Raw genomic sequence first — 24,607 nt, 5'->3', positions numbered from 1 at the left:
AAGCTGCAGGCACGGATGAGAGTACAGCGAGACGTGATAGCTTCGATCGCTAATTGTGTGCCACGAAAGAAAATCTGTGAGAGAAGGCAGGGAGGTGGATTGAAGAGAAGACACGGTTCAAGGCTGCGATTCCACAGCTTTCCAAAACGCAGGAGCTTCTTTATGCTTACATAATATGGGGGAGCACCTGCCCAGGTACATTTTCTATGAATTCATTAACTACTCTAGGGATGTCATAGCAGCCCTCCTTGGATGCCTTTTGATTGAATCTTGTGCTAGCTTACATATTATAAATTATGGACGTACCAGTACATCGAGCTTATTCCATTTTCACAGCAATTGCTCGTTGCTGAACTTCTTACTGTACAGACCAAGAGCGCGGATTGGCCAGTAGAACTTGTAGTTGGGGTAAGAGATCATGCTGGAAGAGATCAGTAACAGTATTTCATATCGCAAGATTGGGAATGACATACCATGACTGGTTGAAGACACCCTCGATGGACTCCTGCAGCCACTCGCCGTTTTGCTGCTGACGAGACATCAGGAGCTTCATGCCGCGCTCGAGAGGCTCCTTGTGCGGGTAATGGGCCTCCATAAGAGCAAGACACGCCCAGGCGGTCTGAACTACCTGCGATTTCTCATGCTGGACATAGACGTGCTTTTCACTGCTGAGATAGGACTCGCCCCAGCCACCATCGGGCTGTTGCTTGGAGATCAGAAAGTCACAACCCCGACGAGAGTTGTCGCTAGTCTCATAGGTCTCGCCAACACTGGCCAGACTTTCTAGGGCAAACATAGCGGCATAAGTAAAGCAGATACCCCAAGAGCCGTACCAACTACCATCTTTTCGTTGAGCACGCTTGATATAGGCAACTGCCTTTGCTTTGGCGGCACGAATCTCGTCCGCGCGATACTCGGGGTGGAATTTGCTGAATAGAGACAGTGCCGTCACAGATGCCGTAGTGCACTCCGGGTAGTCATAGCCGATCATGATTCCGCCGAAGACTTCCGCGGCGTTCAGCCACTCGACCTTTGGTGATGCGCGGGTGGTCTCATACTCAGTAAAGCCACCGGTGGGGTTCTGCATCAGAAGCAGACAATCCACGCTATCCTTCAGGCGATCAAGGGAAATCATTTCGGGGAACTTGTGCATCTCCTGGAGCTGGATGGTCGACCGCAGGCCTTCCGCGGTACAATCACTGACAGTATACCCTTGGGTCTTGGTGCTGAAAGGCCAGGCGCCCTTGCGGTGCTGGCGATAACACTTCGCCTGGTCGGGGACGTTCTCGCGTAGTTGATGATCGTCGATAAACTTGAGAGCCCGGGTAAGCATAGGCCGCCATTTGGGATCGTCAGCGAGTCCGGCAACCACAACAGCCTGGGTGACGAAAGTCGTGTCCCACACCTGAACACCGTTGGTACCATTGGCTAACATGCCCTCATTCTTGAGCCACATGTAGTCGTGCAACCGCTCGCGGTGCCGGCGGACAGAATAGCTGTCTGGGCCATCATGAATATAGCAGGCAACCATGTTCAACGGATTGTTGACGGGTCCCAGCCCCGCATAATCCGTGTTTTCGTCCTCCATCCTGATTAATTCCCAGGTCCAATCCTCTGCCTGTTTCGCAATACTGCCAAGCCGAAGGAAAGGATTCCAGACGCGAACCAGAAGCTCATTGACAGTGTTCAAGACCCAGGTCTTGGGGTAGTAGTTGTCAGCAGGGTGAATTGAATTGCGGTGGGCTGCGAAGTTGATGGAGTCATATGGCTGAGTGTACAGCTCTTCACGAAGCTGCTTGGTGAAGTCATTGAGTGGGAAAGACCACTTCTTCGACCAGATATAGGAAAGAGGCAGGAATACCTGGCGGATGTGGATCCACCAGCGCCACGGCGCAAAAGGCACCCAATCAGGCAGAAGCCTACACCATCTGTTAGCTAGGGCCACGGATTAAGAGATCAATGAATGACACACCAAATCTCAGGAGGCACAGGATTTACGCCCTCCCAGTCCATCACACCCAGAATGCTGAGCCAAGATTTGGCCCAGTGGGGCCCGTAGATTGCGCCCCCGAACTTGTGCAACAAACCGCGAGCTTTGACCATGCGAGCATCATCCTCACTGACCCCAACCAGGCGCAGAGCCACGTAGTTCATGGCAGTGCCAAAAACAGAGCTGTGAGCTTCAATGTGTAGACCCCATCCTCCATCCTCCGGATTTTGACGGGCAAATAGATAGCGCTTGATTTCCGTGGCGTACTCCGGAGGGATGGGAGTGTTGGTCACGTACCAGGTGATTAACAGTCCTGGTAGCAAGAACATGGGACCACCGTACTCGCAAGCCCAGTTACCAGGTTCAAGCTGCAAATGCGAGAAGAAGGACAAGCCATTTTCCGCAGCTTGTAGCGGTGTCTTGGCCTCTGGCAAGATTGGCAGACCCTATAAGCAATGTTAAAAAACGTAATAGGAAAAGGAATTGATTGTTGATTTAAGGGCCGTACGGTTGGTAAACCAATGTGGTACTTTTCCGCAACTGACTGAGGCCAAGCGGCGTGCTCCTCATCGGATTCGAGATACCGCCAAGTGTGGCGGCCTTCTTCATTGACCAATCGCCAGCGAGTGTAGTCGGTTTTAGAGTCGCCATTGGCATCAGATGAAAGGTGGCCCTGGGCCGCAGTCCTCCATGGGCCAATGTGCGAAGTCATGCTGGCGACGAGTGTTGGGAATTGAGCTTCGAGCTTCCCCGAGTGGAAAGGGAAACCGATCTCCCGATAGCGATAAACAGCTGCAGCCCGGGGTAGCTGAGTCAGCGGACTCAGTGCTACACGGTACAACGAAGAACGAAGAACGCGGACGCGGGTTTTGCATGTGATTGTGATCATGGCCATGAAGGAATTGTATGAATAGACACTCGACAGCTGTCCTCACCCGGGCATGATATTCCCACCTCATCGTCAATCGTTGCTTGACACTGCTCCGTCGGCCTGGCAAGATGTGACATCGCAATGACTTTCAATGCAAGGCATTCAGGCACGATGCTCGAAGACAGCCAGGTGGCATTGGTCCGCAACTATATTGACACCACGCTAATGAACCTCCTCCACGAGCTCTCGCTCTCTCCCTCCGAAGGACAACCATCTATCACTTTGAGAACCAGACCGACTGTGAGGGACTGCTCTATTAATTCAACCAATGGAACTCTGGAGGCACGGTCGCAGCAGGGATCCAATCGTACAAACGTATGGCCAGGGCGCACCTCATTTGAGGCATGGAAGTTCAGTATGAACCATCGTTCTGATTCCCAATCAACAGCATAACTAAGCATATCATGCGAATGTAGCGGTGATAATTCGAGTGCTTGCTGTCATTGATGAGGCCCTGCGGACAGGCCAGAAGATTTCCAAAAGGTCGGCATGCGGGCTCTGGTTTGGAGTCCATAGGATAACTGGCGTTCGTGCTCAACATCTTCCAGGGACATCTTCTACATCGATCCAGCGTACTTTCAATCCCAGCGGACGGTGGACGCTGTGATCGATGATATTGCATTCACAATCGGCGTTGATCGAGGAGCACTGCATGTGGTCAGTACTGGTCATGGATTGCAAGAATGGCATCGAACTGAAGCCTCAATCCTTTAGGAAGCAGCAGCAAAGGGGTTGGTTGCAGGCCAGTTTCGGTTGAAACGCGAGTCGCAAGTGGTATTGGATGCTCGATATACCTCTCCGGTTCGCCCTTGTGTGCTCACTTGTCGAAAATCTCCAGCAGAATCTGACAACCGCAGGATACTCTGATCCCTCGGCTACAAGATGACGATGATATCGATATATCAGGTGCTCGATGGGTGCTCGTTGTCGAGAAAGAGGTATAAGATACCTTTTGCTGCTCTCCAGAACCATTGAGGCTGATCGTACAATCAGGCAGTATTTCATCGACTTGCGCGAAACGATTTCCACACAAACGCCATTGCCGGGAATGGCATTCTTGTCACTGTGAGCTCGACATTTTTGACACCCCGAACTAAATATGATTATTAATGATTTGCGAATCCAGGGGAAGGGCTATCCGGATCTCTGCACAAGAGAGTTTCTTCGGCGATTATTTGATGTTTCATCCACTTCCAATCACCGGCCTCCGCGCTTTTATGCGTTGGTAGATGGGGACCCAGACGGCATAGCTATTATGTCGACGTACAAGCATGGCTCATTAGCTCACTTGCATGACAATGCAAGACTTGTCATCCCGGCATTACACTGGCTAGGCCTTCGAGTATCAGACGCAGTGATGAGAGCAGAAGTCGCAACCGATGTCACCCTCCTAGGGTTAACGGTCAGAGACCGCAGGAAGATTGTCACAATGCTCCGCAACAACCCAGTGTATGCGAATGATGGACCCGAGGTTGAGTGGCGGGTGGAGCTGCAGCGGATGTTGATGTTAAACGTGAAAACGGAGATTGAAGTCTTGTACGAGCACGATGGGGGTCTTGAGGCCTGGATTGATCGGAAAATGTTTCGGCAAGCATAGTCATCCTGGCAGACTTAGGAGAGATATTCGGCACGGCACCCTCCGATTATTATAGTAGCAGGTATATACCATAGAAGATAGAGCTTACGCAGACAGAAACACCAAGAATAGCATAAGAGGTCTCACTTTCAGGATGCTAGATACACCTACAAGCTGTACAACCAAGAAGCAAGTTATCGCCAGTAAAGCCATGCAGAAAAAAATCATTCAAGAAATCACCGTTCGGCGCCAGTCATCAAAGCATTTCCTTCGTTGCAACAGAGACAACTTTGCCCCAGCTACAGTCCCAATCCCTTCCGCACCTCATCTCGGACTTTCTTCTCGTACTCGGGCCGGCGCTCGCGCCACATCTTGGCCGCCTCGACATTGGCAGGACTCTCGTCATTTGGCTCCGCGAGCATGCTCATGACTGAGATGAGGATCTTTTCCACGCTCTGGATGGGCGACCAGCGCTCCGAGGCATGTTCGTAGTGGTTGGGATCGTCGCCCGGAGGGTGCAGGATAGAAATACAGACTGTTCCATTGGGATACACTGAATGGACAAAACAAAAGGCGTGAGCATACAGATCGGCAGAAGTGATTTCACCTGAAAGCAAAGTACGGCGAGGTCACGCAAAGACCACACTTACCATTCGGGTGCCACACTCCTCCCCCAACAAACTTCATAGTCGGCGGACTAAGCGGATAGTCCTTGGGGAACTTCAGCTCGGCTGCGAACACGCCACCATCGAAGGGCGTTCCTTCAGGGCCTTGGATTAGGGCCTCCCAGTAGAACATGTCATCCTCGGAAACCGGGCCTGCAGTAATGCCTTCCGGCGGATTGGTGGAGAGGTTCTTGTATTCGTGGAATAGACGCTTCTGAGCAACAGACGCCATCTTGGGGATCGAATTCTTCGCAGCCGGGTCGAGGAGTGGGAGGGATTGCGCTTGGTGTAGGAAAGCGGGATGTGGAGATTCCGAGGGGTGGCGAAGTGGGATACTCAGCGCTGATTGCGATTGATAGGGATCTGGAGACAGGGGACGCCTTTGGTAAGAGCGAGTGTGGTCCGTGAGTGAGGAATAAGATGGGTGTGAGGTGAGAAACGGAGAGGAAGAATAATGGGCGAAACGGCGGAAGTGCAAAACGAGCATATGGGGAATTGGCGGGGGGCGCCAATGTCGGCTTCGGCCCATGACGATCCCGACTCGTCGCGTTTCAACGATGGACTGACATATCCTGGGCCACCCACGAGGGGCCATTTACATTGGCTATTAGCTATCATATTATACAAGGGTTATCAAAACCAGTCAAAGTCGTCACCGCCGCCTTCGTCGGATTCTCCAGCATCCCAAGGATCGTTATCTGAGCCCCACGGGTCTTGCTGTCGTTCCTCCGGCCATACATCCTCATAGAAGCCAGGCTGCCCTGGTTGTGGCTGGTCTGACGGCGGCATACCAGCCTGCTCGGGCGACGCTTCCTGGGCGTTCTGTTCGCCAGGCATGCCCCGTTGCATTGCTTCATATCCCGCCATTGCGCCAGCGCCCGCAGCACCCGCGGCCATGCCATCTCCCATGCCGCCAACGGCTCCAGCCCTGCCAATGGTCCCAGCAGCAGCTTCACCCACCGCACCAGCCTCAGCGGCACCACCTGCTGCAGCACCACCAGCGGCAGCTTCGCCGCCCATGCCGGGGAGCCACAGCGGCATGAAGCCGAACCCACCTGCGCCACTATGCCGACTAAAGTAGTCAAAGTCAACACTGACGGCGGTGGCCAGCATGACGGCACGTTGATCGAGAGTCATCCCGGTGGGCGGATTGCTTTCATTCTGCGATACTTCACTACCAAACCCTGCGGAGTCCATCCTCAGTGCGTAGACACCGGTATCAGTGAAAATCTCGCGAGCGAAACCAGCAAAGTTACGATTTACCGACCCAATCAGCCGATTCTCCGCGGAGAGCAGAGAGAAGTCCCATGATAGAAATGGTTCATCCACGTATGCAAATTGGTTGAATTCACCCTGACCTTGCTGAGAGATATTTGCCACCTGCATCTGTTGGGCCTTGGAGAACTCAGACCCCGAGAGCGAAGAACTTTTGGTGCCCATGTCCGTCGAAGGGGTTGGAGGTTGATGGTAGGTGAACAAGTTATATTTTCGCCGTAGCGGCGCCCATTGTTGTTGAGCTTCGCCGATCACGCGCATCTCATCGAACCTAAGGGGGGATACACGAGCGTTTGACGCAGCGCCGGCTTGAATAAGAGAGCCGGGCGTGACGTCTTGGAGGGAGGTCGAGGAGGAGTAAGCGCTAGCGGCAGCATCGAGGGGATCGTAGACTTGTATTCGAGAGTTGATCCAGGAGAACGGCCGGTTAAACTATCACTGTCAGCAACGCAGCTGTGGACAAAAAGCGTGTTTCCTCACTTACCCGGAGGACCTCATTCTCATTTCGATCAAACACATGTGTGACGAAGCTCCGGTGCGTGCGAAACCACTGTCGCGCCATTGCGTTGGCTATCCCCTTTTCTTGCTCCGCCATATATCCGATATGGTTACCTTGTGCATCCATAATGACATACTTGTTCGCTTGTTCGAAGCCACTGTCCAAAGATCTCTTGTTAGCCCCCCGAAGGCGGACGACGTAGATATTGACGTCGAGTCACTCACATCATAACATTCATCATCTCCAGTTGTCGCTGAACGACTAGACCAGAGTTGGCCAGTATATTCATTGCAGGATGGTTCTCTTTCAGGACTCCATTTGGGTCCTCGGGAAGATGGACTGGAGAGAGAAGGGTGTTTTGCGACGGGTCATAGTTGAGATTATTGGTATCTGGAGGCTCCGAGGTTTGAATTTCTGATACCAATTGAGGCCCAGTCTCGTTTATCCTCTTCACTGGCTGGGCACGGCCCGGTCTGATGATGCTGTTGCGGGGTCCAAGATGGCTGCTTCGACTTCGGAGACTGGACAGCCCTCGACGAACAGGGATCTCCCGTAGCGACGGCGGTCGGAGCCTGACACTCCACATGGTGCTGGCCACAGGCAACGTTGAAGAGCTTTAGAAGTGTTGACTGAGATCGTGAGTTAGAGGTGGGAAGGCAAGTGGGTGTGACGCTGGGAATATCCAAGGTTGAGAGCTCCGTGACGGAAGATTCTCGGCGGGGTTAACCGGAGATAGCGATGGCGGCAGATCGCCTTCCAGCTGGTTCGATGTGGCCGACTGTCTAGGCATTTGCCCCAATATAATCTTGTTTCTACTATCTGGAGGCATGATACTTGACACGGATAATCTTTGGTCGCTAGCAGGATTTTCGGGATTATCGTCTCTTCTTACGGTGTGTTGCAATACCGGCTCTATGAGCACCCAGCTAGCTCAACTACAGTAGAGAAGCACAATGGCGACTGCACGAACCTCTCGTTGGTTAGGTCACTAGATTATGATATATAGTATGATGTGTTGTTTGAATTTGATCAATTTGTTGAAGGTGTTCAATAGGGTTGAATCAACGTGTTGCGAACGAGGCAACTGTAGCTCGGACCTGCGGAGAACAATATGCGATCCAATCCCAACATCTCGCCAAACCAACGCAGAGTAAAGAGATATTCCCATGATGGAACAAGGTATCTCACAAAAGGCCCTTGCGAGCAAGCTCGATCTTCCGTGATGCTTCGCCTTCCTTATAGCCCCCCTTCGACACGCAGATTGCGCTTCCGTCTCCTAGCTCGACTTTTTCTTCAACATCGGGATGCGGGCACGGGCAGTGGTGGGGGAAGTGAACGCATGCAAGGGTTCCAGGGCAGAGGTAATTGCTGCAGTGGGCTATAGAGGAGAATCCTTCGCATTAGCAACTCGGCGCGGGCAATGACTGCCGGGATTCAGTCAATATAAAGCTGCTTGGACGTACCTTGTCGCCACATATTCTGATACCGGCCACTGTCACTGGGAACATTTTGCGAGCCCGGCTGGTGGTGCTCTGGCTGCTGGTTGGCCCCAAACATGTGCTCGAAGAAGTTGAATTGGGCCTGGGCGGCCGACACCAGCATAAGCAGGGCCCAGAGTGTTTGGCAAAGGTTCAACTGCATCGTGTACAGTTCAAGGAGTTCCCGAGTGGACACAATACCACAATGGCCAGTCGTGGGGGATCAAGAAATGGAGGTGGAATGGCCCCGAGGTATAGATGAAACTATGTCCTCATGGAAGCGCGTAGGGTTGACTGTACATACCACTGCCGCAGGTTATTTGGTCAGATCAGAGATCAGCCCTTTGCAAAGTCCTTGAGACCAAATAACAAGTGCAAGTCTAAGCCATCACCATTTATATTATCAACATTTAATTCTTACCAAAAAAAAAATTGCAACTGAATAACCCAGCTGCCGTCCACAACATACTGTTTACTGCTGAGCACGTGACGCCAAGCCACCAAGAAAAGTTCCCCTTTGGAGCTTCGATCTCCGCAACGCAAATCCTCGTTCAAACGCCAGCGATGTTGCAACCCAGACTACTGGCGCCCCTCCGGGTGCTGGAGCGGGCATTCACACCCTCTATTCGATCAGCTCAGACCATTTACCAACCACAATCGCTCCTGCAACGCACCCTCTCCGCATCCATGACCCTCCCGAAGTCCGCACCCACACTCTCGCGCACGCTCTTCCCTCTTTCTCAAGTGCGATTCGCCTCACACGCTTCCCAAGGAACGGCCAATCGACACTCACGCGATCCAGCCGGCAAGCGTCTCGGTGCCAAGCGCACCGGAGGCGAGTACGTGGTGCCGGGATGCATCATCTTCCGACAGCGCGGCTCAAAATGGTTCCCCGGCGACAACTGCGCCATGGGACGTGATCACACCATCTACGCTACACAGGCTGGCTACGTTCGGTATTACCTGGACCCGGAACGACACCCGGAGCGACGGTACATCGGAGTCGTCTTCGAGAAGGACGACAAGCTCCCGTATCCGCGCAACGCGCCTAGCCGACGCAAGCTGAACATGGTATCCATTCCTCGCGCCGAGTCGGTTGCCTTCCAGTCTGACCTGGTGGCCCAAATTGATGAGAACGGCACTCAGGTTGCGAGTGTCGAGGCGGTCAATGCTGAGTCTGGTCCTCAGTTGCGGCCTGGTTATATGTACCGCGAGGCCAATTGGGTGATTGGTCGCGCTGCTGAGAAAGCGGGCATCTCGGCGAAGGTGTATGATCGCAACAACCGATGGCTGGCATGGAGGAAGCGACAGGCCCGTGCTGAGCGGGCTGCTCAGATGAAGAGTCTGAAGGGCAAGAAGAAGGCCTCCAAAAAGGGCAAATAAGCCTGCATGATGCTTTGATTCATGCATTCTGGGTTTCTGTAGCGATCTGAGTGTCTATCTCTGGTGTTTCTCTGTATTATAGAAAGAATATGTACTCCACAAATGATGTCTTCATATGTATCATTATGCTGAGTTTCTTTGCTCTCTGATGGCATTGAAGCGGCAGCTGGTTTGATTGGTACCATGAGCACTTACATGCTGCCCTGTCTAGTACCCATGTAGACATTCAGGAACAGGCTTGATGGGCGGAAAATTGAGACAGGGCTCGGTATGCTGGTTTACGGCGGTGAGTCCGATGAATTTTGGGTTATATTTTGTACTGGTAAAATACCTCAGGCATATTCTTATTTGATTGAACGCCATATCCAGGGTATGAATTGACCAGAGGATTCTGACGTGTAGAAATCCAAGGATAGAGACCATTCTTTGGCGAAATTTGCCTGCTGCGCTTGCAAGTCTCCCCCATCTGGGCAGTTGAAGCCCTACGTGGAGGAAATACGACTTTTTTTTTCTGTGAAAAGGGTTTGTTGACTTATCTTTCTAACTTTGATTCCATTGCTGCATCTATACCTCATTCTAGGATATCATCGAAAGGGCAGGACGCTAGCATATCCATGTTGTCCTGGACAAGATCCCAAGGCAATATATCAGAAGGGGTTAGGGTTTTGTAGCCGCCGTCGGATCTGCAAAGAAGAACATTGAACTTTGAATAGCGGCCTTTATATGAGAAGTCTCCATATGCGAGTACTTGGAGGTTCGGAAGACCATCAGCACTGAATGCCCACTGCGCAAAGTCATATATTTCCTCGGGTTTAGATGGTAGTTCTGTTTCGACTTTAGACTCTATCAAGTTGAACTGTAGTTTTCGATGGCTGGAATCAGCTTACCGTCGCCGTATTTATAAGTATAAAGAGGCGAAGGAAACCAGCTGGATTGCTCAGAGCTGCTTCTTTTATCAAACACCACCCCACTTGTCCTAACATGTATCAATTTGCATGACGGCCTTGGCTGTAGCCTTTGCAAGTGACTGGCCTAGTTCTCAGTTAGCAGTTGTATAGAATCCAAGATCCCGATCAATACATACTAACTCCCCGGGTGGGATGGAGGATCCAAAGCAAGTTAATTGAGTTTCTTGCAGTATGTGTTCCAAATGCAAAGGCCACAATATATCACCATCGATGAAGTCTTGGCCACCTCTATCAACCAGATGGTGCATGACAAAGCGCTTGAGATGATGATGATGAGTTGAGAGATTATCTGTGAGAGTGGTCCAATCAATAGGTGCAGGAAGCATTAGATAGAGACTCTCTAAGCCGGAAATGAGTTGAATGAAATTGGAGATCGTCTCCGTGATATGCAGGTATGCATCTCTCGGAAGACTATTGAGGTCGAGAGCAAGTTCGAAGGTTTTCAATTCCATTGACTTTCCAGAATTGAGTATCACCTGTAACCAGTCAAGAGATCCTGGGCAGTTCCGCAATTTCAAACTCCGTAGGCGTTCGATATTGAAAGCATAGGCCATTTCCATTGCGGTATGAGAAAAAGAGACTGCCGACAGATGAAGGCTCTCAAGGGACAGAAAAATGACTTTGTGGTCTTGAGGGTGGATGTCGAGCACTCTTTGTGAGAAAAAGTTGTCAGGAATCCTTGCGGGCTGAGGTGTTCGCTGTCGGTATCCATCAGCCCAGATTTTCTCCGCACGAGCCCAGGCCAAAAGGTCGAGAGTAAGTGATTGAATTTGATGGCCATGGGCTTTAATACATTCACTGACGGATTCAAAGTCGTGAAATTGGTTCAAACCCCTCCAATCAAGGGACAGTAGTTCGCGGAATTGGACAAGATTCGCGGAGTAATTTTTGTTTGCACCACATTCGCCATCCGTAATGATGGTAATGGATTGAAGGCGTCTTTGATTTCCGAGAAAAGAACGGTTGCCGTGGAAGAGAGCCTTTGGAACACATGTGCCTACCTCCCACCTAAATCCATGTAAGTAGGTTGCCCAAGGTAAAGAAATACCATACTCACCGGAAACTTCGTAACTGATCATCCGAAAGCCTCAGGGGATCCAATGCACGACTTAAATCGAAGAGAGGGCCCACCATGAGATCCTGCGCTAGCCTGTTAGTTGCCTGACATTCAAGCATCCGGTGTTAAGAACAAGTGCCTTGCCTCACCTTATCTGTACTCTCATATGTATCCCCAAGGTCCATATTATCATCATTTGCAAGAGGTCCAGTAAACTCATCCTGGAAAACCTCATCAAAGAGGTCATTGCCGCAGTGGTGTACACAGCGGGATTCGACTCTGTTATGGATTGGAACACTGAAGCCGAGTTCTTCTGCGTACTTCAAGTGTTTCAATGGTATTGTCGCCAAATCTGTTACCAGATGCTCCAATGAGAACTCCGGTGCGCATAGGATAAGAGACCGGTATAGGTGTGGAATGGTCAGATCATAGAGACGCGTGCAGACTTCACAAAGCCGCTTCAGGTCCCTACGGCTGGCAATCTTCGATCGTAAGGCAGTGAAATACGGTCTCAAGGGGACCTGAACTTACTTGGCCAATTATTAGGTCCAATAATTCTGATGGAAGCGTCGCTAGCATATTGATTACTGTGGTCTTGACTGGGTAAACAGCTACGGACGGCGGGAAGTGTAAGAATAAAGGTGGAGATTCTGTGAGATAGTGGTTCTGGGGTTGTGGCAGAAACTTGGACCGCCTCATCATCCCAGCCAACCAGAACGTCTTGATATGCAGAAGTTTTGGGTGATTACCATTGTTAGTGGGCAACATAAAGCCAGGCTTGGGTATACAAAATCCAGCGCAAAGGCTAGCCAGAGCCGCAAGTCCCGAATTATTAAGTTTCTTATTCCGAAAGCTAAATTGGAACATTCCCAAAGACAGGAATATCATAATTATCGTCCCATCATATCATCCTCAAGACTTGTCTTGTTTTGCACCGTTGTGGCAGTGTTTGATGATCCAAGGGTGTTGTCGAAGCTTCTCCACGGAAATTCTCTGATCCGAGTCAAGGACCAATAGCTTGATTGTTGTTAGTACTTGACGAATATTGTGTTTTCAAGATGAACTCACCTTTGTGATAAGGTCCTTGGCTTCAGGGCTCACAAAAGAAGGGACTGTCATATCCGCTCTGGCGATTCGTCTCTGTGTCATAATGGGCGTGTCTTCAAAAGGTGCCCTCCCAACCAAAAACTCGTACATCAAAACTCCCAGCGCCCATAGATCTACCTTCTCATCATAAGGCTTTGTGGACCTTCTAGGATCAACCATCTCAGGGGGCAAGTAGTCCAGTGTTCCACACATGGTCAGCCTGCGACCGCTGGGTGCATGAACACTCCAGCCAAAATCAGACATCTTCAGCTCCCCGTGAAGACCAACCAGGATATTTTCAGGCTTTATATCCCGGTGAATAACATGTTTGCGATGCAAGTATTGCAAAGCACTCGCCATTTGTGCAATATAGTGGGCTGCCTTCCACTCTGGGAACCGATCTTCTCTCTGCAAGTGCTTGTATAATTCCCCTTTGCCGGCATACTCGAGAATCAAGATTATCCGCTTGCGATCTTGAAAGTGACCGTATAGCTGCAGGACGTTGGGGTGACGCAAATTGCTCTGAATTTCGATCTCACGAGCCACCTGTTTTTCAACCCTCGCTTGCCGGATCTCGTCCTTGTGAAGTACCTTCAGCGCACAAACAAAACCAGTCTCTCGTTCTCGTGCAAGATATACTCGTCCAAACTTTCCCTTTCCCAGCGGCCGACCAATTTCAAACATGCCTAGATGAAGAACCTTGGGGACAGGTTGTTGGATAAGCTGGAGGGAGTTTTCTTCTGCCTCCATCGCTGTATTATTCGCCTTCGACTGGGCGACAGAGAGGGCGTGTCGAGCCAGAGAAAGAGCTTGCCCGCCTTTTGCTTGAGCCACCGGGGGAACAACATGTTTGGCAACTGCGCTTTGTCGCTCGATATCACGACCACGTTGTTGGTTTTCTATCTCGAGCGTTGCATCTGGTGTCTGCCACGTACTAATAGACAAGGGATGTTGAGCCCGGGAAGGAGCTTTACCATTGGGGGACCGAGTCGCTTGGGAAGGGGCGTAGCTGCCAGCTGCGATTTGTTGCTTGGTCCCAGTGATACTGTGTTCTTCTGCCTGGGCCACTTCATTGGGTTTCTGCACCGAAATAACTGAGAGGGGCTTTCGTATACGCCGGAAAGATTTTTCGCCTTTGTCTTGAGTTACTTCTGAAGTGTTCGGGTCGTGAATTGTGTAATTTTGTTTAGAGGTAGCTGACTTGGAGCTCTCTGTTGGTCGGGTTCTGCTCGATGGGCGCGTGCCAGTGGTTGCAACCTACTCTATGTCATCAATTGTGGCCTGGACGCTGCTGCAATGTCTTCATGGAAGGAGCCTACCTTGGAGTGTGGGAGGATGCTCTTGTGTCCTTCATTCTCATCATGAACAGACAAGTGTTTGAAATGCGCTTCGAGCGCCTTCGTCGCCATATTTCTTTAGGTACGGTTTGATTCTTGTTTAGATTCAAGGAAATAGGGTCGTCCACCGGGCAAATGATTTCCAGTTGAGATGTGATACTTGAGAGGCTTTTTGTAGGCGATGGTGGGTAGAAAAGTGTATTCTTTGGCATATCACCCTGAGAACTGAGCTGAAAACATCCGGTATGAAGGGATTCTGTTGATATAGAGATCCGGCGTACAAGTGCTGAGTACGTATCAGGAAGATGAGATGAAAGGAGATCTACGCGGAAGCCAAGAAAACAGGGCAGAAATCACGTAGTGTGTGGACTGGAGAGGGAAAATGGACTAGAGAACTGTATCTAATCGATGTATGCCGATTCGGGTCATATGACCACAAAGCCTGAGGGTTCAGGCTTCAAATGATTCTTTGATGTTGCCATGGTAACACATTGTTGAAGCGTGCTATTGGCTGGCCCACCTTTTAGGATCGCCTGAGGAAATTACAAATTAAGCCTCCAACTTAGAATAGGGTGATCGTCGCCTATAAGAGTCTTTCCCGAACTGTTCATCTCGATGCTCGAGACTCACAAGTGGGGCGAAGTCGATAATCATAAAAGTCTAGTTATTTGAAATATAAGCCCAAGGTCTGTGGATTACTAGGTCAGGGACGAGCATTGATTAACTAGTTATTCATTCCATGGGTTTGATGCCATCATCTATCCTTATACTTCTTTACTGAGATGTATCAACCAGTCCGATCACTATGAACCTTTTGATCAAGACTTTATTTAAAAATGCCTTGACAATTTCTAATCACAGGGTTACAAGCCCGGACAAACATAGTTTGATGGAAGTTCCACCCACTGACGGGGAGAAAACTGCGGTCTTTTCCCATTTCTCTATCGGTGGTCATGAAGAGAATGCATGAAATCTTATCAAAGTTCAGACCCCAGTCTCAATAAAGAATTAGTTAGCTCCTTGGAATATTAGATGATCTGCCTAGAGTAACTAACATAAGTGGGCCTTCCCAGGGTGTGCAATGGATGATCATAGCTCGACATAGATACAAGCTTGTTGCGAAACCCCATCGTCTCCGCTGACTGTTGCTCCTTTGTCGCCCATTCCGCCAAAGCGACCGGGTGTCTCTCGACATATGATACAAGGGTGGTGGCTCAGGACAGTTGACAATTCCACCCTGTTTTGTCGCAGGCTGACTGAGTCAAATTAGATTGAATAAAGGACCTCTACTAGCAAGTTCCATTTTTCCGCTTACCCTCAGCCAAGAATTCACCGAAATATCTTCTTGGTTTCTGCATCAGTGTCAGCTTAATCCTTTAGACCTTTTACATATTTCTTGGCGGTCCAGTACAGTCCTTCCATCTTTCGACCAGATATATGCCAATCTATTTGGCTAGTATTGAAATTTCTCGAGTGCTGCATATTCGTGTTGAGTTCCCAAGCGACATCCAGGAAGAACGAGTTTCCAAGGGAAAAGCATGGAGCAGGATTGTCGAATCTAGTACTGCACGAATTGAGCGAGAATTCCTCGCAGTCCCGGGTCCTGAGGCCCTCAATCAAGTCAATTCAGTTAATCAGTTGATTCAATTTTTCCTGCTTGCCAAACATCCAGCCATCATCTATCATTCCCAGTTCAACACTCTTCATCTCCGTTGATTACTTCGCGACTCGGATTTCCCGGGCCGCCCCTTTTATGTACAATCGGCTGCCAAGCAGCGTAGACTAACCCCTCTCTGTCTAGACTGACATAAAAATGGGGGCGCTAGACTCACGCGCGAGGCATGGCATTGTTTTTAGTGCCAAACGTCCCGTGTGCTCGGTTCAATAATCCTGAACTGAACCATTGTCCCAATAGCTTGGATCCTGAGCAGTCCGTGGGGGCGGTGGTGTATACTGCTTGGGCTAGTTCAGCTACTTTGGCAGCTTAGGACACGGCGTTGTCTGCGCATGTGGTTAGCAGGAACCAGATCCATTTGCCACTGCGAACTTAATCAATCGCTAAACCTAGAGCTTGCGTTGGAGGCTCTGGATCCCCAGCCTGCTCGGAGTGTTATGCCTCGCAGGATGCGGCTAGTGCTAGATCCACGTCCAGCACTGTCGATCGGCCCAGAAGTGCAAAATACTTAAAAAAAGTCTTAGGTCGAAGCCTCGTCCTCATAATCCTGTGGAAATCCTCCCGGAAAGCCCGCTGCTCTCCGTGACTTCGTCTGGTTAGCAATTGACTGCCAGCGACCTCAATGCCAATGGACGGGTGGTGGGCCATACCATAACTAGATCGCACGCGAGATCTAGAAGCACAGGGGAGGTCCACATCAGAGTACCACGATGCAGACACCAATGCCCCTCGTGGGCCGCAGCCTAGCTATCTTCACCGAGTCCATCATCATGATGTCTCTCTCGATCGTGGCGGTCTCGCTGCGCACGTTTGTGCGCGTGAGCATCGTCCGCGCCTTTGGCTGGGACGATGCACTAATGGTCGCGGCATTGGTATGTCCATCTCGCAAGGCCCTAGGAGAAATCATCAATGGGACCGAGCTAACCAGCCGACAGCTGTTGTTCGTCGCCTTGTCGATCATTTGTATCGTCGGATCTATGAATGGCGTCGGTCATAAACTGGCCGATTTCAAAGACATGGCCGTCTATCGAAGAGCGCTTCTGGTGAGGCCCGAACGTTCCACAGTGAAGCGAAGCAGATCTAATTCCCGGTTTCTGGATAGTGGTGGTGGCTCGGCCAAATCATCTACATCTGGTCGTCGTCCCTCGCAAAGGTCTCCATTGCCGTCGCACTCTTGCGCCTGACGGTTCGACCGGTGCATGTGGTGATTCTCTGGGTCGTCATCGGGACAGTCATCGCCATCGGCACTATGTTCTGGCTCGTCTTACTGCTTGACTGTCGTCCGATATCCTACTTCTGGAACCGAATCGACCCCTCCGCTACGGGGACGTGTACATCCGTCGATACCCTGGTGGACATCACTTATCTATACAGCGTGATCACCATCTTCTGCGACTTTGCTCTGGGGATCCTCCCGGTATTCCTAGTCCGCGGACTGCAGATGAATCAACGGACTAAGATTGCCGTTGTGGGGATTCTCAGTCTGGGTGCTATGTATGTGCGGTCGATCACTCCTGGATTGTGCAGACGCTGACTGGCCATCGCCGTCAATTAGTGCGAGCGTGGCGGTGGTGATTCGACTTCCATTCCTGGGTTCGTATGGAGATCGGGAATTTCTCTGTTCGTGGTCTTTCCGTCGCGGTCGAGTTGTCAGGAACCTGCTAACACACATCCAGACTCCACGTACCAGATCGCCCTCTGGTCCGATGTTGAAACCGGCCTCGGCATCATTGCCGGTAGCTTGATCACTCTCCGTCCGTTGTTCCGGTGGTTCCTGGACGAGAAAATATACGGTCGCAACAGGCGGTACCGGGCAAGCAGTTCCCAGCAATGGCCGCTGTCCAGCCTGGAAAGTCTTCAGAGCGATCGAGTGCAAGCGCTTCCGGCCCCTCGCGATCCGGCTTACTGGCGCCCCGATCTGAACGGGGCTGGCAAGGCCGTCGTGACTACGGTGTCTGCACCGCGAGGACGGCATCTTGGCGCGGACAGCAGCGAGGAGTGTTTGAACCCTTCACTGGGCCTTTCGCCAGATCATGTCAATATTCATGAGACGATTACGGTGACAGAGAGACTGAAGCCGGAGACATAACATGTATTTTCGTCGATTCCGAATATACTTAATAACATTGGTATCACGGTAAACGGGTCAAAAGCGAGCAACAGATCACTCTTCGAACAACCGACCGAGAATGAGACTCTGGCAGACGAATTCATTCCCGACAACTCTTGCAGTAGGCGGATGCTGGGTGTCAGGATTTGACATGGTGAAAACAGTCGACTTCTTGCGTTTCCGTCCATGGAACAGGTGGATCCGTTGCGTCTTTGGCTGAGGTGTCAACAAAGCCTTTGCGGAGGCCTGATCCGCGTCATCAACGTAAATCAAGTCCCAGCTGGAAGAGAGGCCGGCATCAGACTGAGATATCATCATGGCCTTGGCTGTCTCGAGGTCGGCCACACGCTCCACACGAGAAGCACCCAGGGCAAACGTGAGGAAGATGTAAGCTTTTCGCTTCTCCTCTGCCTTGCCTCGACCGGTGACAATCAGAACGGACTGGCCCGCCAGCAATTTCGGTCGGGCGGAGATTGTATCAGTCAAACGGGTATCAGATGGCGAGCTTGGAACCAAGACTCGTGATTTCGTAGCACCATTGAGATACATGGAGTCACCAGCGGGCAAGAGGTAAACATCCCAGTCCAGAACCCGTCCTTTAGCGACGCAGTCCTCAATCCAGCGTCCGGAAAGACAGGGCAAACCGAGCGCAAGTGCCTGCATATACTTCTCACGGCGGGAATGTGTGTCGGCAATCAAACAGGTAAACCCAACATTCTCAGCCAAGGAAGTCAGACGCATCCCAGAACTGCTGGAATTATCCTTCTTGGTTTGACCCTTTATGGGTGTGTCGAAGGGCAGTATGGATGAAGGCTCAAACAGTTCTGTAAACCCATCATGGAGAATTGACCCCCCATTGTCCACAATGAGCTTCGAGACGCGGTTTTTAGATCCGTCATCTTCTTTGTAAGACACGGCAAATGCCATGTTGGCGAAGATTCCACTTGCGGACTGAAGACTCCGGGAAAAACGGGTACTTGGTGAGGCCGGCAATGATGACTTTTCGGATGGCGTATGGGGCGCGGCTTCTTGAGGTGCAGACTCAGGTTGGTAGGTAAACGCTCGGTCCTTCAATTGATTCCACAGGATAGAGTCCAAGTAGATCCGGGAAATGGGAACCTTGATGACATTTTCGCTATGACCCAGGCCTCCATTGGGAAGGCTTTTGCGTTGCTTCGGGCCAAGTATCACTGTTGTGTGCCCGTAAATGTCGGTTTGCGGATAAACGCCGCTATCTGCTGCACGGGCGAGTTCTTCCCTGGTGAGTTTATCGTCAAAACCTCGGACGATATGCGTCACCTTTGGAACTTCACGCATGTCAACTTTCACTCCATCGCCGATACGAAGTTCAAGTCTTTTCACAGCGCCCTTGACCACCTCGACTGGGAGGCTGTCTTCGAACTTCACCGAGTACTTTGTCTGTGAGACTCCGAGGGGCGTCCCAAAGCATGTCGCAGGATAGTATGCTCGTTTTTGGCCCATCCATATTGCAAGCACTTGACTTGGGGCAACTTGGCGGTCGTCGGATACCAACCGGGGTGGAGGTGTTGTAGGCAGGCTGTTGGCAGTGTTGGTATCTGACTGCAGATCTTCGCTGCCAATGTCGATGTCCGTAAGTTCAGAGGAGGGAGGAGGTCGAGGGTTGTGAACGACAACTGGTCGGACCGCCGACGCTCTGTTTTGAGTGTGTTGTGTGGGATTTTTCTGAGCGCGTTGGTCCTCCAGAGGGCGAGAGGAAGTTACTCTACCTACTCTGGACCCCCGACGAATGACTCGTTGCTGGGGCGAGCTTCCGATTTCCCAAACGTTCTCGGCTCTCCGAGAGCTTTCTGCCTGTCTACGAACAGTAGTCTCGGGTACATGAATTGCTACCGGTGTCTGAGCCATTTCGGGACTCGGCCCTCGCTGAACTGGCGCAACTGTCTTGGGAGGTTGGAAACGAGGGGTGGCAGGAATTGCCGTATCAGAAGTGTGGAAGCTCTGGCCTTGATTGCCACGACGTCTCTTCTTCGCGCGAGTGGGCGATCCATCTTGCACCAAAGAGTTGAACTGCTCATCATCTGCGGTGAAGAAGTCCATTCCAAGGTCGCCTATCTTGAAGTCAACTTGAGGAGAGCAGTCCGAGGCAATCTCAGTCAACGCTCGACGCTGCCTTCCGCTTGGGCTAGATAATATTTGAGACTGCGCTTGTGACTGCAGATTCTTGATGGGCGAGGAAAGCGCGCGAGATTGAATTGGTCGAGCCTGGCTGAGCCAGTAGGCATTGACAGTAGGAAGCATTGGGGGAAGGTCATCATCTTCGTTATTCATACCATCACCGTTGGATTCGGCTTCCCAGCCATTAGTTTGAGTGCGGTTGGGACTGGTCTCGGGTATGCTGGTTAAACGCGACATGTCACCCACTGTCGGGCGCCTATGAACAGGTGTTTCTGTAACACGGGAAGGCATAGATGAGGATTTAACGAATCCGGATTGAGATTGATTGGAAAGCGATGCCGGCCTTGGTAATTCGGATGGATTGCTAGAATGCGTCTGTCTGTTATCACTGGAAGAGGCCTTCTGAAATGGCTCAGGTTGATGAGAGTCTCCTCTGCGAGAATGGTCATCTACACAAGACCCTGGCCTGACGGCTGGACGTGCATAAGGTGGTGATGATCGAACAGAGCGTCGGACAGGCGAAGTATTGTCAACTTCCACATCAGAGACTGGTTCTAAAGGCGGTACTTGAAGCTGCGGTGATGCTCGATCATGCTTGTCAATTGGTTTGGGCGATAGTTGCGGGGACTGCTGAGAATCCTTGACCATCACCTGCGAGGACCGGCCGGAATATTGGTCACGTTCAGTGTGATCGTCTGCTCTTGATTCGATCTGAGACGAAGGGGATCCCTCGAGCGCAAGAGCTTGAGAGAGACGGTCGTGTGCACTACTGGGGCCAACCGCAGCGGGCGGACCGTTATAGTTCTCCTTGTCTTCTTCTGATGACTGAGGGATATCTTGCGATTGAGGGACCTGCGGTCCAAAGTCTTCTTCTTGTTCTGTTTCTTCCTCGCTCTCGGCAGGCCCTGTCATTGTCTGGTCTTGGGGTTCGCGGGCTAGATGTTCAGGGGAAGTGGCCGTGCCGGGTCTTGATCTGGAAGGGGCATTGAGTGCCGCGAAATGGACGGCTGTTTCCTCGTTAATTTGTCGTTCACGTCGTGCATTCTCCACAAAGCTCGACTCTTTGTAGAATTCCTCGTCAATCTGATCTTCGGATGGCATGTTGTCAGCTGACCGGGTAGGTCGCTCTCCCAAGGACTTGTCGCGTCGTGATTGCGATTCCCTCATCGAAATGTAATTGAGATTGGGCTCCGACGACTCTCTTGTAAAATTCACGGGCAAATTGGCTAGAGGGGAGGAGACGGCGTTGGCGATGCGCGGCTGTTGAATTTGGATATTCGGCGACGGGCGATCTGACATAATTTCCGGCTGTTGACCATGGACCAGGGGCGAGGATGGGGCCTGAGTCGCCTTGAAGACCTGGCTGAGACCCAGCAAGCCCCCACTCGATTCGATATCACCGGCCAGCGGGTTCCGTGATAGACTAGGGGTCTCCGTCGATGTGCCTGGTGTCTGGTTCATTTTGACCGCCGTTCCGGGTGTTGTGGTCAAAAAGCGTTGGGATTCGGGAAAAAACTCTGGCTGGTAGGCCATGGGAGAGGATTCGCTCTGATCATATGTGCTTTCCAAGTCGTTATCCTGCGAGAGAGTCGTGTTGGCGGGTGCAGAGTCGAATTCGGCAAGGAGATCGATATGGCCGCTGTCACCCTCGTGTAGAGTCCTGAGGGTCGCCTCATCCGCTCCATTTTGCGACGGTCCTCCATGCATCGACTCTCCATTCTGTCGGATGATGCTATCGTACACTGATTGAGAGACAACCTGGGTGTCTGACGGCGGTGCCTCGACAGAGTCCATGTTGGCGCGTTGTGGTCTGGACACCGGATTGACCTTGTTCGGTTCGATCGAATCACTGCTGGGGTTCATTGGGGTGCGTTCATATTGGCGACGGCGAGAGGGACGAGGACGTTCTTGGAGGGTGGAGCTCGTAGGGTGCGATGAGGGTGTTGAGGATAACCCTTGGTTCGTGGCCGATGCGTCACCATGAGACCGATGCACAGCGTGGTGGTTGGGACGGCTGGGGTCGTTTTGCGGAGCGCTGTCAATTTTCGCCAGACCGGAAGGAAACGACTGGGATGGTTCGTGCTCCTGAAGATGTCCAGATTAGCCCAATGAGAATCTGGAACGCTGCAGGTCATTACATACTAGTCCCAACGCGACGCGTTGCAGCTCGGCAATATCGATGCTGTCTTGGGTCTCCATCGCTTTAGAGCAACACTACAATCCTCTCTTGAGTCGTGAATAGCATCCTTCACCCACTACAACTCATTCTGATGAGCAGTAGTCCATCACTTTGCCGAACAGACCGATGAACCAAGTGTGGCGGGAGAAGCGAGAAACGCGAAACGCGTCCAGCACGTGACACGCGTTGGCCACCAAGTAATATTGCCTATTGTGGCATAGCGCCTTGTCCGTATTACTTTACTTTGACCGTGACATGTCCGTAGAGACAATAATTATGTTCGGGACTCGGTGCTTGTATAGCATTCAGTCGCGGTTGAGCGACGCTGGCATGTGGGAGATATTGAATTCAGAGTTACAATCAAAGGGGTATATTCCAACATTTTCATACAGATGGCACAGAGTGGATTGGGTATCCGAAGCCCTATCTCACTCTAGATTTCGTACAGACAGAAACGTTCCGCTCTAATCACGACTTCGGTTGGGCACCCATCGGCGGAGCAGAAACTCTCGAAATCGATAACGGCGGAGTATAGCTCCAAGGTCATCAAGTGAATCGGTGGGAGGTGGCACTTCGACGTAGCAGATCACCAGGCTCTTTTTCACTTGAGCCTGAACGCGGTTCACGCAGTGCAGCCACCACCAACTCCGGGATTGTTGGCTGGCTGCATGAGCCCGACGCTCTTCTGTCTCTGCCCAGTAGGAATGAGCATATGAAGGGAGAATGATGACGGCATACTCGGCATGCGAGAAGACAGGTCCACGGTTATAAAGAAGGTAGTCGGTTCCGAATTTTACACCGGACCGCACAACCCACCCCAAGGATCGAAAGTGATGGTACACGGCATAAGATAACATGAAAGGGTCGTCCGGTTTCAATCTCTCAGACACGGCACGAGGTGGATAGTAGGAGTTGTGGCAAAGAAGCGGAAAGAGGGACGAGGCTGGGATGGCCGCGTTGTTCCCACGATCTACCACACGCAAGACACCAAGCCCGTATGCCAGGAAGAAGGCCTCTTCGTTGGAAAGTTGAAGGTGTTCCTCATTCTCCAGGAACGTATCACCTTCTTGCTCGTTGTCGTCGATTGTAGAGGCGACCTCCTTTTCTTGGACGACGGGCGAGAAGCGTACGGATTTCCCATTGCTTGGTGATAAGCCAGCGGGCGACAAGACATCACCATTGTGTGCCGGTTGTGAAGTTCTGGGTCGCAACTCTCTTTGTCTGGCCTCCATGGCTTTCCGGACGGAAAACTTCTCAATCGCAATCGCAGTGGCGTCCGCGGAGCCATCTGTAGACGGCGTGCCATTCAGCATGGCGCCGGATTCTCTCGCAGCGGCTTCGGCCTTCAGCCGTTCCTCGATCAGAATCTTCTCCGATCGCGCTCGCTCCAACTTCAATTCACGTCGATCCGATCTGCGCTTCCTCGTTACCTCTTCGCTAGTGTTACCACCTAGTAAACCTCTTCTCTTCTTCTCCCGCTCCAGCCAGCTGGGCTCACTTCGACTCAGACTACCCTTGCCGAAGAAACCCATTTGCCACAGGGCATTGATCGCCCGCTCATCGGTGACATGGATGGCCGAGGTAGCGGAGTCGAAGTACGCAGTATGGACCTCTTGACGCGGAGGAGAGAATAGGAAGGTGAGGTACGAGAGAGCAACACTAATGATAGAAAGAGGGTTATGAGGAATTACAGGTGGAACGGGATGCACATTGACTGGCAGAGGAAAACGATGGATATCTCTGTAGTTGGGCCTAGGAGGACGAGATGTCCGGGGTGGACGAGGTTGGTCAGGTGTAAGCTCGGCTTTGGAGCCGGCTTTCTGTGGGCTGGCAACCTCAGCCATGTTGAGGATTACTGATGAATTGAAATTCCTATGCAGAAAAGCCCGGTTAGCCAGCTGCATCAAAAATCACGCTGGTGGTTCCATTATGATTGTGATCTTCTCAGATACCGTTGTAGTCAAATATAGCAACATCATTGACAGAGGCTAGAAATCAAAGTGCCAACTGCCTGAGCTTGGGTATAGTATTGCTCATCATCGGAAGAAGGGGGAGGGGGGATTGAAGGGGATAGTAGATTCAGGGAGCTTAGGTAGGAACTCACCAGTAAGATCCTCAAATGGCTCGGGGTTGGTGTTGACAGAGGGCTAGATGTTCAGGGGAAGATCATAATAAGAGATAGGACTGTCTGCCTACTAGAGCTGGAAGTTTAGTGAGTGCGTCCGTACATCATGGACGCAG

At 51.4% G+C, this 24,607-nt stretch overlaps 11 protein-coding genes across 11 annotated transcripts; 3 read left to right on the top strand and 8 right to left on the bottom strand.

Moving 5' to 3' along the window:
• Positions 1-445: 445 nt before the first annotated feature.
• N7459_008281 (terpene cyclase/mutase family protein) lies at positions 446-2,702 on the bottom strand (the record flags this gene model as incomplete). Its single annotated transcript, XM_056947449.1, has 3 exons — positions 446-1,919; positions 1,973-2,436; positions 2,499-2,702. The coding sequence occupies 3 exons, from the start codon at positions 2,700-2,702 to the stop codon at positions 446-448; spliced, it is 2,142 nt and encodes a 713-aa protein (XP_056796959.1).
• Positions 2,703-3,002: 300 nt separating this feature from the next.
• On the top strand, positions 3,003-4,518 carry N7459_008280 (uncharacterized protein; the record flags this gene model as incomplete). Its single annotated transcript, XM_056947448.1, has 7 exons — positions 3,003-3,276; positions 3,338-3,404; positions 3,470-3,578; positions 3,636-3,722; positions 3,779-3,859; positions 3,915-3,986; positions 4,048-4,518. The coding sequence occupies 7 exons, from the start codon at positions 3,003-3,005 to the stop codon at positions 4,516-4,518; spliced, it is 1,161 nt and encodes a 386-aa protein (XP_056796958.1).
• Positions 4,519-4,796: 278 nt separating this feature from the next.
• N7459_008279 (E2 ubiquitin-conjugating protein UBC7) lies at positions 4,797-5,394 on the bottom strand (the record flags this gene model as incomplete). Its single annotated transcript, XM_056947447.1, has 2 exons — positions 4,797-5,050; positions 5,148-5,394. 2 exons carry the CDS (start codon positions 5,392-5,394, stop codon positions 4,797-4,799), a joined length of 501 nt encoding a protein of 166 aa, XP_056796957.1.
• Positions 5,395-5,795: 401 nt separating this feature from the next.
• On the bottom strand, positions 5,796-7,522 carry N7459_008278 (scramblase family protein; the record flags this gene model as incomplete). The annotated part of the gene is made up of 3 exons (XM_056947446.1): positions 5,796-6,869; positions 6,922-7,093; positions 7,161-7,522. 3 exons carry the CDS (start codon positions 7,520-7,522, stop codon positions 5,796-5,798), a joined length of 1,608 nt encoding a protein of 535 aa, XP_056796956.1.
• Positions 7,523-8,120: 598 nt separating this feature from the next.
• On the bottom strand, positions 8,121-8,577 carry lcl2 (the record flags this gene model as incomplete). Its single annotated transcript, XM_056947445.1, has 2 exons — positions 8,121-8,314; positions 8,400-8,577. 2 exons carry the CDS (start codon positions 8,575-8,577, stop codon positions 8,121-8,123), a joined length of 372 nt encoding a protein of 123 aa, XP_056796955.1.
• Positions 8,578-8,978: 401 nt separating this feature from the next.
• On the top strand, positions 8,979-9,797 carry N7459_008276 (mitochondrial 54S ribosomal protein bL27m; the record flags this gene model as incomplete). Its single annotated transcript, XM_056947444.1, has 1 exon — positions 8,979-9,797. The coding sequence occupies one exon, from the start codon at positions 8,979-8,981 to the stop codon at positions 9,795-9,797; it is 819 nt and encodes a 272-aa protein (XP_056796954.1).
• Positions 9,798-10,773: 976 nt separating this feature from the next.
• On the bottom strand, positions 10,774-12,401 carry N7459_008275 (uncharacterized protein; the record flags this gene model as incomplete). Its single annotated transcript, XM_056947443.1, has 5 exons — positions 10,774-10,829; positions 10,971-11,773; positions 11,823-11,905; positions 11,972-12,304; positions 12,354-12,401. 5 exons carry the CDS (start codon positions 12,399-12,401, stop codon positions 10,774-10,776), a joined length of 1,323 nt encoding a protein of 440 aa, XP_056796953.1.
• A 333-nt stretch (positions 12,402-12,734) lies between these two features.
• N7459_008274 (aurora family serine/threonine-protein kinase) lies at positions 12,735-14,317 on the bottom strand (the record flags this gene model as incomplete). The annotated part of the gene is made up of 3 exons (XM_056947442.1): positions 12,735-12,839; positions 12,891-14,165; positions 14,228-14,317. The coding sequence occupies 3 exons, from the start codon at positions 14,315-14,317 to the stop codon at positions 12,735-12,737; spliced, it is 1,470 nt and encodes a 489-aa protein (XP_056796952.1).
• A 2,325-nt stretch (positions 14,318-16,642) lies between these two features.
• Positions 16,643-18,009, top strand: N7459_008273 (uncharacterized protein; the record flags this gene model as incomplete). The annotated part of the gene is made up of 5 exons (XM_056947441.1): positions 16,643-16,792; positions 16,856-16,963; positions 17,023-17,414; positions 17,476-17,513; positions 17,597-18,009. The coding sequence occupies 5 exons, from the start codon at positions 16,643-16,645 to the stop codon at positions 18,007-18,009; spliced, it is 1,101 nt and encodes a 366-aa protein (XP_056796951.1).
• Positions 18,010-18,084: 75 nt separating this feature from the next.
• On the bottom strand, positions 18,085-22,386 carry N7459_008272 (chromatin-binding protein RAD9; the record flags this gene model as incomplete). The annotated part of the gene is made up of 2 exons (XM_056947440.1): positions 18,085-22,272; positions 22,330-22,386. The coding sequence occupies 2 exons, from the start codon at positions 22,384-22,386 to the stop codon at positions 18,085-18,087; spliced, it is 4,245 nt and encodes a 1,414-aa protein (XP_056796950.1).
• A 444-nt stretch (positions 22,387-22,830) lies between these two features.
• On the bottom strand, positions 22,831-24,210 carry sen2 (tRNA splicing endonuclease subunit SEN2; the record flags this gene model as incomplete). Its single annotated transcript, XM_056947439.1, has 1 exon — positions 22,831-24,210. One exon carries the CDS (start codon positions 24,208-24,210, stop codon positions 22,831-22,833), a length of 1,380 nt encoding a protein of 459 aa, XP_056796949.1.
• Between the last annotated feature and the right edge of the window lie 397 nt (positions 24,211-24,607).

The sequence above is a fragment of the Penicillium hispanicum genome (assembly GCF_028827665.1).
Source record: "Penicillium hispanicum strain IBT 35686 chromosome Unknown utg000007l_segment0_segment0, whole genome shotgun sequence".
NCBI lineage: Eukaryota > Fungi > Ascomycota > Eurotiomycetes > Eurotiales > Aspergillaceae > Penicillium > Penicillium hispanicum.
This window is presented reverse-complemented; position numbering and strand designations above follow the sequence as displayed.